The sequence below is a fragment of the Hemicordylus capensis genome, chromosome 2 (genome assembly GCF_027244095.1).
Source record: "Hemicordylus capensis ecotype Gifberg chromosome 2, rHemCap1.1.pri, whole genome shotgun sequence".
In the NCBI taxonomy this organism is placed as follows: Eukaryota; Metazoa; Chordata; class Lepidosauria; order Squamata; family Cordylidae; genus Hemicordylus; species Hemicordylus capensis.
The window spans coordinates 165,233,549-165,250,251 of NC_069658.1; the positions used below are offsets into that span (position 1 = coordinate 165,233,549).

At 44.4% G+C, this 16,703-nt stretch overlaps 1 protein-coding gene and 1 long non-coding RNA gene across 10 annotated transcripts in view; one reads left to right on the forward strand and one right to left on the reverse strand.

Annotated features, from left to right (window-relative positions):
• The first annotated feature begins 4,607 nt into the window (after window positions 1–4,607).
• LOC128344317 (rap1 GTPase-activating protein 1-like) overlaps window positions 4,608–16,703 on the forward strand; it is a 38,704-nt gene continuing 26,608 nt past the window's right edge. For 4 of the 9 annotated variants that reach the window (XM_053294227.1, XM_053294228.1, XM_053294220.1 and 1 more), the window contains exons 1-3: window positions 4,608–4,653; window positions 5,735–5,792; window positions 16,402–16,531. In XM_053294227.1, coding sequence (XP_053150202.1) covers window positions 16,481–16,531 — 51 coding nt within the window. In that variant the 5' untranslated portion in view covers window positions 4,608–4,653; window positions 5,735–5,792; window positions 16,402–16,480. Of the gene's footprint in view, window positions 4,654–5,453; window positions 5,793–16,076; window positions 16,532–16,703 lie in introns of those variants that run through there. The other 5 variants (XM_053294224.1, XM_053294225.1, XM_053294222.1 and 2 more) reach the window with 3 other exon arrangements.
• Window positions 9,510–16,335, reverse strand: LOC128344320 (uncharacterized). Its single transcript, XR_008315790.1, has 2 exons — window positions 13,144–16,335; window positions 9,510–12,552 (listed from the first exon to the last, which is right to left on the reverse strand). It is a non-coding gene; the product is annotated as an uncharacterized LOC128344320 (long non-coding RNA).

A 16,703-nucleotide genomic window follows, 5' to 3' on the forward strand; every position in this document is an offset into this window, starting at 1 on the left:
ATGATAACAGATTGCACGCAATATCGTCAGACAGAAACCAGCTTCAAAAGGTGGAAGGCAATTCAGCAATCAAGAGAAACTCCAAAAGCCAGAAGGAAACCAGAGATGTGAAGGGGGAAATCCATGGCTTGCCAGGGGGACAACTTTCATGAAATTCCAGTTCAGCAAGCAAAACAAATAGGAATGAAAAGGAGTGTCTACCCAGTGTGTGAGAAAAGCTTGAATCGCACACCAGACTTTAATGCCCATTGGAGAATGCACACAAGAGGCAGTATAAATGCATGGAATGTGAAAATTTTAATTATTTTAATTATCAATCAATGTGTACACACAGAAAAGCCATATAAATGTCTGGAATGTGGAAAGAGCTTTTCTGATCAATCATATCTTCTTAAACAGCAAAGAATCTGCACATGGAGAAAACTGGATCAATGCTTTTTTAATTTTGTATTATACACTACATTTATAGACCACCCCATCCAAAGGCTCTGGGTGGTGCACAACAAATTTAAAAAGACATAAAACACCATCTAAAACACAGTACTTAAAACAATATAAAAACAATTCAAAAGCATTTAAAATCAATTAAAACACCCCCAAACAATTTAACAACCTTGGAAGACCAGGCCAAACAAGTTTTCAGGGCCCTCTTAAAGGCCAACAGCGAGCCTAAATTGTGGCTATCTGCTGGGAGTGCATTCCATAGGCCAGGAGCAGCTGCAGAGAAGGCCCGGTTCTGAGCCGCCACCAGACGTACCGGTGGCAACAGGAGATGGAACTTTCCAGATGACCTCATCGTGAGATAGGGATCATACAGAAGAAAGCACTCTCTAATGTAACCCAGACCCAAGCCCTTCAGGGCTTTAAAGATAATAACTGGCACTTTGTGTTTTGCCCGGAAACATATCAGCAACCAGTGCAACTGTTTAAAAACAGGCATAATCTGGTCTCTCCAGGTTACCCCAGAGACCAGTCTGGCTGCCGCATTTTGAACTAACTGAATTTTTCGTACGAGTGTAAGAGATTTTTGACTCCCCCAAAACTCCTGCAACCAGGAATAAATGAGGGCTCCAAAAATCCCCACATTCATAGACGTGGGTCCTTTCTGATGGTACTGGCTGCCAAGAATCCCAAGACCCAAGAAGACACGAGGAGAAGTGAAGAGATTATATTTAATCAAAACAGATTTATTTTCTTACCAATATTCAGATGAATCACAGCATACAGCATGCAGTAAAATTACTTCTCTCACACAAAGCAGTCACAAAACTAACAGCCTAGAGACACTGACAGATCCGCCAGACCCTTGCGGTCACAATATACTATACCCCAAGGGAACCTCGACTTGTTCCTCTTTTTGCTAGATGCTTGGTGCCATCAAATTGATTGATCGGATCAACTTCCTCCTTTCCTCCTCCTGTGTGCCGTGCCTGAGCCACCCTCCCTGAGGGAGAGAGCCCCTTTTTTCTATCCTCAAATTAGGGTTTTAAGTATCCTCTCCTTTCCCACCTACGCATCTAATAGTGATTGGACGAAGAAGGGGTCTTGACCATTCATGACCCTCGGCTAACCTGTTCCATTTGACATTTAAAATCATTGTCTAGCGGAGATGTGGAAAAGGACCAAGGCGTGGGCCAAGTGACCCCCCTTCAAATGGAACACCGAGCCTTGGCGTACTTTCGATCTGAGGTACTGAAAAATGAGGAAGTGTGCCCGAGCCGACAGGCCGATTTTCTCCAGTTTTAGACAGAAGCTCTAGATGGGGGCTGCTCTTGACAGCATGGAAAATTTGCTGGAACAGGGGAACTTGGCGTTCACTCACGGGTTCATGCCAAGATCAAGGCCTAAACTGTGTCGAGCAAACAGACTCAAGTCAAGCATCTATCTAATACAATATGGCTAACCTATCTATGCGCTAATTCAATATAAAATTGACCGGATTGGGCCTTACACTAGGTACATCACTGTTTTGAGATCATTCTCTTCAAGGAATGGACGCAGCTGTCGAATCAGCCCAAGTTGATGGACAGCACTCCTGGCCATAGCCTCCGCCTGAGATACCAGGATGAGGCCTGGATCCAAGAGCACTCCCAAGCTGCATACCTGTCCTTTCTAGGGGAGGGTAACCCCATCCAGCACAGGAAGATCTAACTCATCTCTCAGATTCCAATCCCCCACAATGAGCACCTCCATCTTGCTTGGATTCAGCTTCAATTTGTTATCTCTCACCCACCCCATTACTGCCCATAGGTAGCCATTTAGGGAGTTAATGCCATTTCCTGATGATGATGATGATGATGATGACGACTGATAAGGAGAAATAGATTTGGGTGTCATCAGCATACTGATAACACCCTGCACCAAATCTCCTGAAGACCTCACCCAGCAGTTTCATGTAGATGTTAGAAAGCATAGGTGACAGAATGAAGCCCTGAGGGGCTCCATACAATACTTCCCATTTCAAAGAGCAACCACCACCAAGCTCCACCATCTGGAATGGCAGGAGCAAAACCACTGCAAAGCAGTGCCCTCTATCGCCAACTCCTACAGGCAATCCAGAAAGAAGGGGGAGGGCAGGAGAGGGTGGGGCAGGGGGAGAGGGGCAGGGGGAGAGGGGGAGGGCAGGAGAGGGGAGCAGGGGGGAGAGGGATGGAGGGCAGGAGAGGGTGGGGCAGGGGGGAGAGGGGAAGGGCAGGAGGGAGGGTAGGATGGGGAGGGGAGGGAGGGCAGAAGGGAGGGCAGGAGAGGTTGGAGCAGGGAGGAGAGTGGGGCAGGAGAGAAGAGCAGGGGGAGGGGAGGGAGGGCAGGAGAGACTCTGGCAGGAGAGACTGGGGCAGGAGGGGGAGAGGGGGTGGGAGGGGAGGGAGGGCAGGAGAGACAGGGGCAGGAGGAGGAGAGGGGGTGGGAGGGCAGGGGAGATGGGTGGGAGGGGGACGGAGGACAAGAGAGAGTGGGAGGGAGGGAGGAAGGGAGGGCAGGAGGGTGAGTGAGAGGGGTGGGAGGGGGAGGGAGGGGACAAGAGAGTGGTGTGCGAGGGAGGGGCAAGAGAGTGGGGCGGGAGGGAGGGGAGGGGTAGGAGGGAGGGGAGGAGGCAAGAGTGTGGGACATGGGGGGAGGGAGAGTGAGAGTGGGGCAGGAGGGAGGGAGGAACAGCCAGCCCCAAAGAGCACACAGATGCTCTGTGCGGGTTGGCTAGTTTCCTTGATTTCCTAACAATGAGCTCCTTTCCCTGCCTCACAGGGGCTGAGGAGCCACTGGCAGGACTACATCCTCTGGCCGCCCAAGTGTTCCTTGAGCCCCTGATGTTAGCCAGTGGCTAACATTCATTGCTTCTTTTCAGCTGATATGTTTATATAGAGATGGAGATGCTGCATTGCTAACATTGAAGCCCTGGGTGCAAAGATTGTAGGGAACACAGCAAGTTTTGCAATTTCACTTCTCCTTATTGCATCTGTAAGTTTTGGAAACTTAGCTTCGATTCCTCTGATTAATATATGGTGATTGATTGATTAAGTGCCATCAAGTCAGTGTCGACTCTTAGTGATGACATAGATAGTTCTCTCCAGGATGATCTGTCTTCAACTTGGCCTTTAAGGTCTCTCAGTGGTGCATTCTGTTGGAAGTTAAGGACTTTGCACTGTCTCTTGTCTCAGACAGTGGAGGATAGACTAGTGAGTCAGAGGACTAGAGGGTCAAGACATTGGTCATCCTTTCTCTACTGCTCTGACACTATTCCTTTGGATATGTAGATTGCTAATCTCAGGGACTAGCTTCCTCTCTCTCTCTCTCTCTCTCTCTCTCTCTCTCTCTCTCTCTCTCTCTCCCCTAACAGCCCTTCTACCTTGCAAAATGGCAAGCCTCTCTCCCTGCACCATGTGTGCAGAGAAGATGCAGAATCCATCTGCATCCAGATAGATAGATAGATTAGAGATCCTAACTCCTCACTTTCCTATCTAGAATAGAGTTCCTTAATAAATGCCTTATATATTGATTTGAAACTATGAATTGGCTCCAAGTTACTTTACTCTCAGCATACACGCATGCCTAACTAAATTCCGCTGTGCTGTGCCTCTGTGCACTCTGCTATAATGAGAAAGGGATTCTCTCACCACAGAGAATTTCCAACACATTCATTGCTGTTGTCATCGAGTCCATCCGCCTTGCTGCTAGTCGTCCTCTTCTCTTTCCTTCAACTTTCCCCAGCATTATGTACTTCTCCAGGGAGCTGGGTCTTTGCACAATGTGTCCAAAGTATGATAGTTTGAGCCTGGTCATTTGTGCCTCGAGTGGAAATTCTGGATTGATTGATTCTATGATCCATTTGTTTGTTTTCCTGGCTGTCCATGGTATCCTCAAAAGTCTTCTCCAGCACCAAAGTTCAAAAGCGTCAATGCTTTTTCTGTCTTGCTTCTTCAAAGTCCAGCTTTCACATCCATAGAGTGTCACGGGAATAACCACGGTCCGAACAATTCTAATCTTTCTAGGTGTAGACACGTCATGGCATCTAAATATCCTTTCCAAGGGCTTCATTGCAACCCTACCAAGTGCTAGTCTGCCTCATATTTCTTGACTGCTGGATCCTTTACTGTTGACGGTCGATCCTAAAAGGCAGAAGCTATCTACCACTTCAATGTCTTCATTGTCAATTCTGAGGTTGGTTGCTGTACCTGTTGTCATTAGTTTAGTCTTCTTTACATTTAGTTGCAGTCCCATTTTTTTCACTGTGCTCCTTGACTTCCATTACTAGAGCTTGCAGATCATTCTCAGCTATCAGGGTGGTGTCATCAGCGTAGTGCAGGTTATTGATGTTTCTTCCTCCAACTTTAAAACAGATTGGTCTCTGGGGCAACCCGGAGAGACCATATGATGCCTGTTTTGAAACAGCTACACTGGCTGCCGATATGTTTCCGGGCAAAATACAAAGTGCTGGTTATTACCTTTAAAGCCCTGAATGGCTTAGGTCCGAGTTATCTAAGAGAGCGCCTTCTTCTACATGATCCCCACCGCACATTAAGGTCATCTGAGGAGGTCCGTCTCCAGTTGCCGTCTCCAGTTGTCTGGTGGCGACGCAGAGGCGGGCCTTCTCTGTAGCCGCTCCTGGGCTATGGAATGCACTCCCAGCAGAAATCTGTAATTTGAGATCTTTGCTGTCCTTCAAGAGAGCCCTTAAAACCTACCTGTTTGGCTTGGCCTTCCAGAGTTTTAAAGGATTAACTGTTTTAAACTGTTGCCCTGATTTTCAGGGCTTTTAGCTGTTTTATTGGTTTTATTGTGTTTTAATAGTTTGATTTTAATTGTTAATTTGTTTTAATTGTTTTTATCATGTTGTGAACTGCCCTGAGCCATTTTGGAAGGGTGGTATATAAATCAAATAAATAAATAAATAACCACACTCATCTTCTTCCAATCCAGCTTCTCTCAGTCGATGCAATCAAAGGCTTTTCTGTAGTCAATAAAGCACATATTGAATTCTTTCTGGTATTCTTCGGCTTTCTCAGTTATCCAGGGTGCTTCAGCAATGATGTCTCTTGTTCCTCAGCCTTTTCTGAAACCAGCTTGAACATCCGGCATTTCCCTTTCTACGTAGGGCTCTATTCTGCATTGGATGATCCTGAGCATTATTTTGTTAGCATGTGCTATTAAGGATATTGCGCGATGGTCTTCGCAATCTGTTAAGTCTCTTTTCTTTAGTAGGGGTATGTAGACTGACCTCTTCCAATCTGTTGGTCTCTAGGCATCTTAGAGTTCTTAGATCTCCTTGGGGACAGAATCCAGCTGCAGGACTTCCGCGGGTAAGTACTTTTGCATTGATTCCTCCAGCACTGTCTGTCTGTCAGCAATTTTCAGCCCAGCCCAGAAAAATTAAAGCCTCACCTGGGGGATGGCTAAAAACAGGGGACAGGTCTGAGGAGATAAGGAAGCTAAAGGACAGGCAGCCCGCAGGCAAGGAGGCTGAGGGAAGGGGGCATAGCAGGCAGTGAACTAAGGGCCGAACTACGTGTAGCGGCGTGAGTTTTGGGTGGTATATAAGTATGGTAAATAAATAAATGTGAGAACAAGGACATGATTAGCCCTTGTGTGCCAGCTGTACAGCAGGGAAGGGCAGTCTGGCCTGGGGCCATGGTGTGTGGGACAGGGCTGAACTCTTTGCCGCTGCCACAGTTCCCATCCAGATCAGGCCCTCCCTAAGGCTGCTCTTCGCCCTGGGAAAGAAGTTCCCATTGGCTTCAGGTGGATGATCTTCACTGGGACTGTAGCGTGAAGGGAAATGGTTACGTATCCCCTTGCTGGACATGACTGTCCTGATTCTGGGCACCCTGTCAGATACTGTGTTAACTTTTAAAACAACAACAACAATTGCGGGGCCATACGGCGCATTACATTGACGCGCACACAAACATGGCCCTAAAAACATGGGCTGTGAACTCAGAAATTCTCAGTCATAGATAAGTTGAGATATGGACTTACTAGTTGGCCTCCTAAGATAGTAGTTTAGATTCTTTTAGCTTCCAGTCTCCATCTGCAATATCAAGGGTATTAAATAATAATGCTGATTATAATCCAAACTGTGCTTTGGATTTCAGAGACTGCTCAGGGCCGAATATCACACACTTCCTCTGCTTGCAAATGCCAGCCGCAGTTTGACACAGAAACCGGACAAAGAGCGGTTCTTTTAAAGTTCTGCTTTAATAACAGGAATCTGACGGAGGGTGGTTGTTGTAGCGTCACTGGGAGAAGTTCTTTAAAACTGGTCAAAGTGTTATAACAATACTCGTTAAAGTGAAATAACTTGTCCCAAAATCCATCTCTGTTGATCAGGCAAAATAAAAGAAGAAAGGTAGCACAGGAAGATCTTTTATTGTCACAAGCATACTTGTAGTCTCAAGTGGAGCAAACAAAACCATGATCTACGACAGATCATCATTCTCAGAACTCTGCTTGTTTTTTCAGTAAGATTGCTTAAATCTTAAATCGTGAAGCAGAGAAGTGTGAAAGAACAAGGTGAGAGGAGAGGAGAGCTGGTCTTGTGGTAGCAAGCATGACTTATCCCGTTAGCTAAGCAGGGTCTGCCCTGGTTGCATATGAATGGCAGACTAGAAGTGTGAGCACTGTGAGATATTCCCCTCAGGGGATGGAGGTACTCTGGGAAGAGCACAAGGTTCCAACTTCCAAGTTCCCTCCCTGGATTCTTCAAGATAGGGCTGAAAGAGAGATTCCTGCCTGCAACCTTGGAGAAGCTGCTGCCAGTCTGTGAAGACAATACTGAAGCTAGACAGGTCAATGGTCTGACTCAGTATATAGCAGCTTCCTATGTTCCTATGTAACAAGTGACACAAAACTAAATGGCCATTCATTCTCAATTGATTTATTAATCATCAGCTTGGAGAACCTCCAGCTCTCAGCAGCTGCTAGATGTGATGGGCTTAGTGCTACCATGTGTAGGCACTAGAAGGCCTGGTCCAGACCTTTCTGAACTGGAACCAGGACCGGCCTTAGGGGTGGGCAAGGCAACTGGTTGCCCAGAGTGTCAACTTTAAGCAAGTGCAAAGAGCTGAGTTTGCACAAGCCACACAACTTGGCAACACTGAAAGACAAACCTGGGTTGTGTGTGTGTGTATATGTGTGCGTGTGCATGCCAAAAGCACTCCTCACTCCTCAAAGGTGCTGTGTATGATAGGGCCAGCCCTGCTCAGAGTACTGAGTAGTTAGCTTGTAAATATTTCCAAAAACAAATATGCAACACTCTGCGTGCAGGAGCGTGTATGTGGATGAACTAGGGGGGAAGGAAGAAGTTGGAAGATGCTGCAAGTCGTAAGAGTCTAGGTCAGGGCTGCACAACTCAAATGCCCTAGTGGGCCAGAACCATACACAACTAGGCGTGAAAGGGCCGCTGTCAATTTTTAGCACATTACATTAAAATTAAAAATATCGTTAGTTACTTGTGGACCTATTCCCCCTATCAACAGACCCATAGTTTTAACCAAGAAATAGTGGCCAGAACATAGGTCCTGTCCCTGCTCAGTCAGTGGGGCCCCTGGAGTGCAAACCAGCCCAAAATAAATGCCAAGTCCTCTCCTCTCCCTAAATTGTCATTGCTTTCAGGCTGCAATGCTAGGCATGCTTACATGGGAGTAAGACTCACTGGGTACACCATGGAACATATTTGTGAGAAACCATGCATAGGATGGCGCTATAAGGCAGTTTTCAGCTCCTATGTTGCTGCAGGATACCTGGGGGCCAGTAAAATAGTCCCTGCAGGCCGAATCCGGCCCCCGGGCCTTATGTTGTGCAGGCCTGGTCTAGGTGGATGCACACACGCCTGCCCTCTTGTGCCTTAGCCAGATTGATTTTCAAATGAAAAGGGAGAAGATGTAGACATGCTGCTGACCCAAATGGAACCTCCCCTCCTGGACAATGGCAGAGAAATCCCTGCTGTGAGAAAAACCCATTTTGGGGTTTTTTTTGGTCAGTATCCCTGCCCTGCCAGAGCACTACAGACTGGATGTGCAATTCTGTCTTCCCAAGACGTGTCTGAATGGGAGTCTAGACATGCCATCCTTGCTTCTCCTTAAGCTGTTTAGAACCATATTTCTTTAGGGGCTCCATTTTGTATTGCTATCGCCTTCTTGGCTAAATGCTCTGGAATCTAACATATAGATGAAAACCATAGTCCATTGCCCTCTGCAGCACAGTGGACTATCAAGTTTTCATCTATATCTTAAATGGCAACTTGGATCACATTTTATTTCCCAACTCTGGATTTAGAAAGCCATCCCTTTTATTTGCCATTATGAGGGCATGTTATTCTGAATTATGCTCTCCCACAACTTACCTGGGTGCTCAAATGCATTCCCAGTTATACCTTAGAATGAAAGAACTGTTGGGAATTCTCTCTGGTAAGAGATACTCTCCTAATATAGCAGAGTGCACAGAGGCACAACACAACGGAGTCTGCCCAGGCATGCGTGTATGCTAAGAGTAAAATAACCTGGAGCCAGTTCATCGTTTCAGATCAATATATGGAGCATTTATTAGTGAACTCCATTCTAGATAGTAAAGTGGAGAAATAGTATCTCTACTCTATCTAGATAGCTGGATGCAGATGGATTCTACATCTCTGCATACATAATGCAGGGAGAGAGGAGCTTGCATTGCATGTTGCAAGGAAAAAGAAAGGAAAGAGAAGGAAGAGGAAGTGGCCGGGCAGGCAGGCAGGAAGTCAATCCCTGAGAGTAGCAATCTACATACCAAAGGGATAATGTCAGAGTAGTAGAGAAAGGATGACCAATGTCTTGACCTCTCTAGCCCTCTGACCCACTAGTCTGTCCTCCTATGTCATTGAGACATGAGACAGCGCAAAGTCCTTCACTTCCAACAAGAACTTTAATCTTGCAGAAGCATTATGAAGAATTGGTAGACGTGCATTTTACAAAATGTGCCCTCACTTTGATGTGAATTCAGTTCGTCCCTTGGTCCGCCTTAAGCCAATCAAACAGACACAGTGGGAATCAATTAGAGGCTTGGTTTAATGCTCTGCAGAAGCAGGTAGACAATGGGGCTCACACTCCACATTGAATACAAATTGGTTATAGGTGCATCTTACATTTATACAGACAATCTGAATGATGCTGACATAGTATACGTGGCAGTAAAATGGTGGACTAAGTATCTAGTATGCATGCGAATGATTCATTGTTCATCTGGTGATCACTCCTTATTTGGTTACATCCTGTTTTATGAACTTCTCAGCAAAGAACGGTGAGAACCAAGTTTCTTTAGATACAATTTAGTGGAGAGAGATAATCATGTGAGGCCGTGTCCTTGAGCTGGCCTGAGCTGGGCTGGGTTACTTTAAGTTAGAATTAGGTTTTCTAAGCAAACTTGGAGATGCTTTGGTATTCTAAGTAAAATGTAGTTACTTTGGTTTATTCAAACACATCAATTCCCCCCTTAAACACTGCATCATCCTGAATCTTCAGGATGTCTTAATTAAAGTTTGTAAAGGTACAGCTGTATGTATGGGTCTTATACTATGGCAAGGTTTAAAGGTTCTCATAAACATTTGGTTTAAAGCTGTAATGCATTGTAAGCAGCAACATGTGATTATTAATACAAAGAAAATACAACCAGAATTATCTTCTTTGCCCATAAATCAATAGGCTCTCCATATTAGTTAATGAAAGTTCTAACTGTTTGAAAATATTAACAGTAGTTCTTTCTAACACACAAACTCTTAATCTTGGAATATAGTTCTTGCCCATTGATGGAACTTTGTGTTTCGTGTGGCTAAAGGGTTTGGAACATATGTGGTTTTGGGATGCCTTAAACATTTGTGATGCATTAAGCATAGTTTTTACAGAAATGGTATGTGCTATGGCAGGCACATTGCATACAATATTCTAGAGCTACAAACATAATTATATAATTCTATACATCACGCATACATATCCTTAACCACCCATATCTGGCATGATTTGATATATATAAAAATTTTACACATAACAGCAAAGTGTACATATAAAGATCATACAACTTATAGCAAGCAACATTATTTTAACCCATCTTTATCCCAAATAAAGTATAAATAACAGTCTTGCATTGTGGAACCAGATGCTTCTGGTGATTAATGGGTTATCAGCTTGTGGAAAGCGATAGCAATGACAAGTCATGTATAATCATGCTGATTAATACAAGTGTCTCTAAAATTGTAGGTAAAGCTTGGGCCAGCTTAATGTCTTAGAGCATAAAAGGGAACAGTAACTTGGGGATAGGTGCAGACTTGCAGGTAAATGCTTTGGTTGAAACAATGAGATGATTGGCACAATATGTAAGTGAAACAAGTGAGGTCCATGTCCTTACAGCACAGGAGATAGCAAGGTTTTCAACATAATGATAGCACATAGTCACTACAAGAAAGTAATATAAGAAAGTGGTGCAAATCATCAACTCCCACCCCCCTTAGTGTCCTCTAAAGTCTGTCATGGCCAAAAAGGAAGCCATGGAGAGCTTTAGAATTCAAAATCTAAAAGTCCTTGGTAAGGAAAAATATATTTTAGTCCTTTAGTTGAGAACCAAATGCTCTTGTAAAACGTTGCAGGATTTTGGCTATCCTGATCCGTGTTGTTTTGGCTTGTTTGGCTAGTGTCCACAGACAAGCTCAAATGTTCATGTGTTTGGGAGCCTTGACTCCCTCCCCTTGTGGGCAATCTGAAATAGTGTCTTTGGCAGAATTAGAAATAGTGTCTTTGGCAAGGTATCTTACCCAGGTAGGATGGTTCCAGGGCTTTACAGCTTGGGGAAATGCTGTTACGTGTATGACTCCACAGAAAAGTGAACAAATTGGTTTGCTTGTTTGTTATCAGGCAGTCTTCAGGCGTTTGTTGTCTATCCTTCTCCTATAACACTTGGAAGCAGGAAGATGAACTGTGCATTAGGCCTTCTTCCTCGAACACAGGACAGGGTAGTTGATAGACGTTCTGTCACCATTGGGTTGGACTGGAAATGCAGATAGGGACTGCCCCCGGGTAGCTGCTGCTGCTGATTGTTAGTTTTCCTGGGTCACTGTTGATGGAGACTCCCTTGGGATCACATTCTGGCGATGGATCCAGGTATTCCTTCGATCTGGGAAGGACCAATCCTTCTTGGAAAGACAATTCAAGGCACTGTTGGTTGCAAACCTGTTTACTTGAGAGAAAGACAGGCAAGTGAGTTGCCAATTCCCTCCCCCCCATGTAGGGACAGCATCCTGAGACTAAGTCTCTGGGTGCCAACCGTTAGCACAAAAGGAAAAGTCAAGTTTTCAAGGCAAATAATACAAAGGATGGATAAAACCTGAGGCTATTTTCAATTTGGTCTTTTGGCATTTTTCTTTTCTTTTTCCAATTTATATTTTTGTTTTCCTGCTTGCCCTGCCCCCCCCCCCCTTTCCCTGAAGACCAGAACAGGGGATGATGTCTTCATTTGAGGCTTGGTGGTCAGGCGGGAGGCTGTGTGTGGGGGCCGGTGCTTCTTGGAGGCTGGCTGGCTTGTGTTGTAGGCTGGTTTTTGATCATGAGAACAAAACAGCAATCCTGGGCAATAGCAAAGCAATAAAGTCAAAAAGAAAAAGGCATTCACATTTTTCACCCCCCCTTGTGAGTTTGGGGTTTTGAGGAGGCATTAAAGCCTTTCAGGTCAATCACAGTCACTGCTAACAAAGTCCAGTTTCCATGTGGCATCTCACATTCTCTTCTGCATCCTGTTTTTCCTCTTTACAACAACCCTGTGAGGCAGGCCAAATCATTTGAGTTGTAGGCTCTGTGTCGCCCAGCAAGTGTCTTGGCTGAATGAGGATTTGGACTCGGGTTTTCCCGGTCTTAATCCAGCACTCTAACCACTGCACTATGTTGGCTGACAATCATACTTACAGTCCTTTGTCAGGGCAATCAGTCTCCATCCAGTATAACTGACTTCATCGTCAGTAATGTGTAGATAGTTGTGGTGTCCCAGTTCTCCATCTTTAGCCTCATAATTAACCAGTCACTGATGGATTCAAGTTTGGGTTTGACATTTCTGTAAAGCGAAAACAACCTCTCGAGACAAGGAAAAAGATAGCCCACACAGCATGTCCAGTGAGATACTATACCTTGGTAAAGTAGGATTGTTTACTACACAAATTACACAGGCTGTTGCCACATGTTCTGCAAAAGGGTACATCCAAGAGGCACAAAAGTGTCTTTGTACTGACTAGGGAAAAAAACCAAAGGATTGGTTCTGCAATAATTCCACATCCATCTGCTGTTCTTTACCAGCCATCCTCTTCTAAATGCGCCCCCCTGCTCTGGTGCAAAGTCAATGTCCTTTTTTTTTTTTTTTTTAATATGTGGGGGTGGGTTTGTGCCAAGATAGCACAGGAATCAAAGATGCTTGGAAACAGGAATAGAAGGAGCAGCAGTTTTAGCTGCAGCATCTGCCATCCAATTACCCTTTGTCACTGGGTCATTTTCCTCTGGTGACCTCTGCTATGGATGACTGCAACCTCTTCTAGTAGTGTAACAGCAGTCTAGAGTTCTGATATCTGTGTCCCATATTTTACTTCCTTGTTTCCCACTGTTAAAAATCTTCTTTCTTTCCAAGTGGCCCCATGAGTTGTGTAAAAATTACCTTGAAGGTGATGAGCTCTGCAAGCTGTGCTGGAGAAAGAGCATGGTCAGTCACTTCTCCATGGCCAGCTTACGTTGTCCATCTTACATGAAGCTGCCTCCATCTGTGTACAGTTCATCTTTAAGATCAGAATGGCTTGGCATAGATGTAGTCCACAGCTTGCAAGCAATCATGTTCTTGGTCTTCTGTAGACTCAAAAGGAAGTAAGTTAGCTGGATTAAGAACAAAGTAGTAGCCATGGAAACCCCAGGATCCTCACCAAAGTCACATGATATTCGGTCATGTGTGAGGGAGTCAGCCATCTACTGCCCCAGACTAATCCCTTTTAGCTGGGAAATTTCCAAGGTGAATTGCAAACCGGTGCTTTGGAACTCCTTGCCACTTGCAGGATTGGCAAAACAAAATTCCTTTCATTAAATCTCATGTCTGGGATTTTAAGATTCAGCTGCTGTGAAGGCAAAGCAGGGCTGGTGGATGAGTCAAATTAAAAAAATTTTTTGAACCTTAGACCATTTGATTAGTAGCTTTCAGTTTACATCAAATTCAACTAGCAGAAATATTGCATAGATTTTGCAAAACATGACAGTAATACAATTAGACTCATTTATCTTAAAATCCATTTTTCCTTCTCACCCACAATTAATCTGGCTGGAACACAAACTGCTTTTCAGGGAACCTCTTGAGTTCACAGAAATAGGTAAGATAAGATAGATCATTGTCAAGGAATTCAGTAAACATAACATATAAAGGCTTATGATACTCAGTAGTGGCAGAAATATCACAATCACCTTAACATAAGAATGAATGAAGTAGAGCTTGCTCTCATGCTTAATGCATTTAGCCATCCATAAGCAGCACTTTTGCAGAGGTGGGAAGATTCAGCCCTCAGTTGGCCAGCTGACCGCTGAAAGTTCCCTGTGTTGCTCAGGCCATGACCAATTTTATGTTCAATTAATATAATAATTGTGAATTTTGGAATTCAATGTCAGAGCAAGTTTGGTCTGGAACAGTTTACAGAAAGGAAAAACAAAACAAAACATGTCACTAGTATAAATACATTCACAAATACAACAGAATAAACAGAATAAATACAACAGAAACCTCATCTTCACAGAGATGAGCTATAAAATTGATGTGGGTTGAATTCCTATACAGAACCAGAGCTTTGGGCTCCCTCTCAGAAACATGCACACACACACACACACACACACACACACACACAGGCTTGTCTTGTGTATTTCACAGAACAAGGGACTAAACAAAGAAAACTTCATATGAATCCCAAAGAATTTTATAGCATTTTAAATATGTCAGCCATAAACTCAGTTAAGAAAGTAGTTTAAACAGAACAACCTTATCACAGTTATCCATGAAAACAACCTGTAATTCTATATTACCTTTCCACATCACAATCTTATAACTTACTGGTGCTTTTCAAGCATTTTTCTTTTTGTTGTTGTTAACAACCTCCAACAAAATCCTTTTACGTATTTCCTTCTAGGTTTTTTTTATTTTCTTTTGTCTGCAATTCCCATATGCATTCCTTCAAAACTCCATTTTCTTTCCTCTTTTCCAACTCAAGTAGTTGAAGAGAGATAGAAAAAGGGAAAAAGAGAACAAAAGCAGCCTTTTGTTCAGATAAACTTTTGCAGCTAGAACAGTGTTATCTTTTGGCTTGGTTACAACAGGACAGTGGCAGAGACTGTTTGCAGACTGTTTGCAACACACGGGCAAAGCTTGGAAGCAACTTGGAAACAGAACACAGAGAGAGAAATGATTTTTGCAAAAGACAATCATTCTTCCTTCCTTAACACTTATAAAACAGAGGCAAGTGCAAAAGGATGTTATTTTCGGAGTCAGGAGGCCTCTGACTCGAGTTCATAGTGGCCAAACTTTCATACAAAGGCATTTCAAAACATGTTTTCTAAGAGCACTCTTTGCTCCCATGATAATCACCCAATTTTTCAACACACACTCCAAAGGTGTACATGAAATCCGTTCAGATTTTGTGTACTTGCTATTTCTGCTACCCATAGCCCCCCCTTTGAGTTGGTTGGGCTTAGACTGTTTATTTCTGACTCAAAGCCGCCCCTCCTTGGGCTCTTGGCTTAAGTCACTCCTTCCCAGGCAGCCCTACTTCGGCAGTGGGGTTTTTTTTGTTTTGTTTTCTCTCTCTCTCTTTCCCCCTTCTCGAGTTGAAAGATTAAACCGCCCCTGCTTGGACTTTTTGGCTTAAATTGCCCCCCCCCCTCAGGATTTTGGCTTTCTCCCCTCTCGGGATTTTGGCTTAAATTTGCCCCTGCGTGGGCAGCCCTTCTTCGGCTGTAGGATTTCCCCCCTTTTCTCGGGCTGAAAATTGCCCCTCCCTGGGCTTCCCCCCCCCTTTGCCCCTCTTGGGCTGAGGAGAACCAAAAAAAGTCTTTGAATTCACTCTCTCACTCACTCACTCTCTCTGTTCACACTTTCATTCACTCTTGCCTTGATTCCCAGATGTGGCGCGTTGTGACGACTGGCGCATCCCGGGCCCATGAGAATCCTCCACAGACAAAATGCTGTGAGGCGCGCTGGATCTCATTGTCCCGTGATGGGTCAGACTGTCCACCCAGAGTCACATCCGACTGTCACGGCACCAAATTGATGTGAATTCAGTTCGTCCCTGGGTCCGCCTTAAGCCAATCAAACAGACACAGTGGGAATCAATTAGAGGCTTGGTTTAATGCTCTGCAGAAGCAGGTAGACAATGGGGCTCACGCTCCACATTGAATACAAATTGGTTATAGGTGCATCTTACATTTATACAGACAATCTGAATGATGCTGACATAGTATACGTGGCAGTAAAATGGTGGACTAAGTATCTAGTATGCATGCGAATGATTCATTGTTCATCTGGTGATCACTCCTTATTTGGTTACATCCTGTTTTATTAACTTCTCAGCAAAGAACGGTGAGAACCAAGTTTCTTTAGATACGATTTAGTGGAGAGAGATAATCATGTGAGGCCGTGTCCTTGAGCTGGCCTGAGCTGGGCTGGGTTACTTTAAGTTAGAATTAGGTTTTCTAAGCAAACTTGGAGATGCTTTGGTATTCTAAGTAAAATGTAGTTACTTTGGTTTTCTAAAACACATCAACTTGACTTGTATTTCCATCTCTGAATAAAGTGTTTCTTTTCACTCTTCTCTTCTTTTTCTCCTCTTCCCCCGCTCTGCCTCGCCCCACCCCCCACCTTTCCTGAAATATGTGGGACTGATCTGCTCAGATTCCGAGGTGGCTTGGATATTACGAGAGGCCAGACAGGAACAGAGTCTGTCTGCACCAATTTCCGGGGCAAGGAGATCATGTTCCATGTCTCTACAAAGCTACCCTTCACAGAGGGAGATGCCCAGCAGGTACCTGGTGCTTCGTGGCGCTTAGGGAGCTGCAAACTGTGGACGGGGTGGGAGAGAGAGTGATGTATGAGCATCTAGACTGGTAGAGACATATAGATATTTTAGTGTTGATGGAGCAAGCTGGGAGTGGGCTTTAGAATAGATTCAGGTTTTCAACTGAGATGGGAGGCCG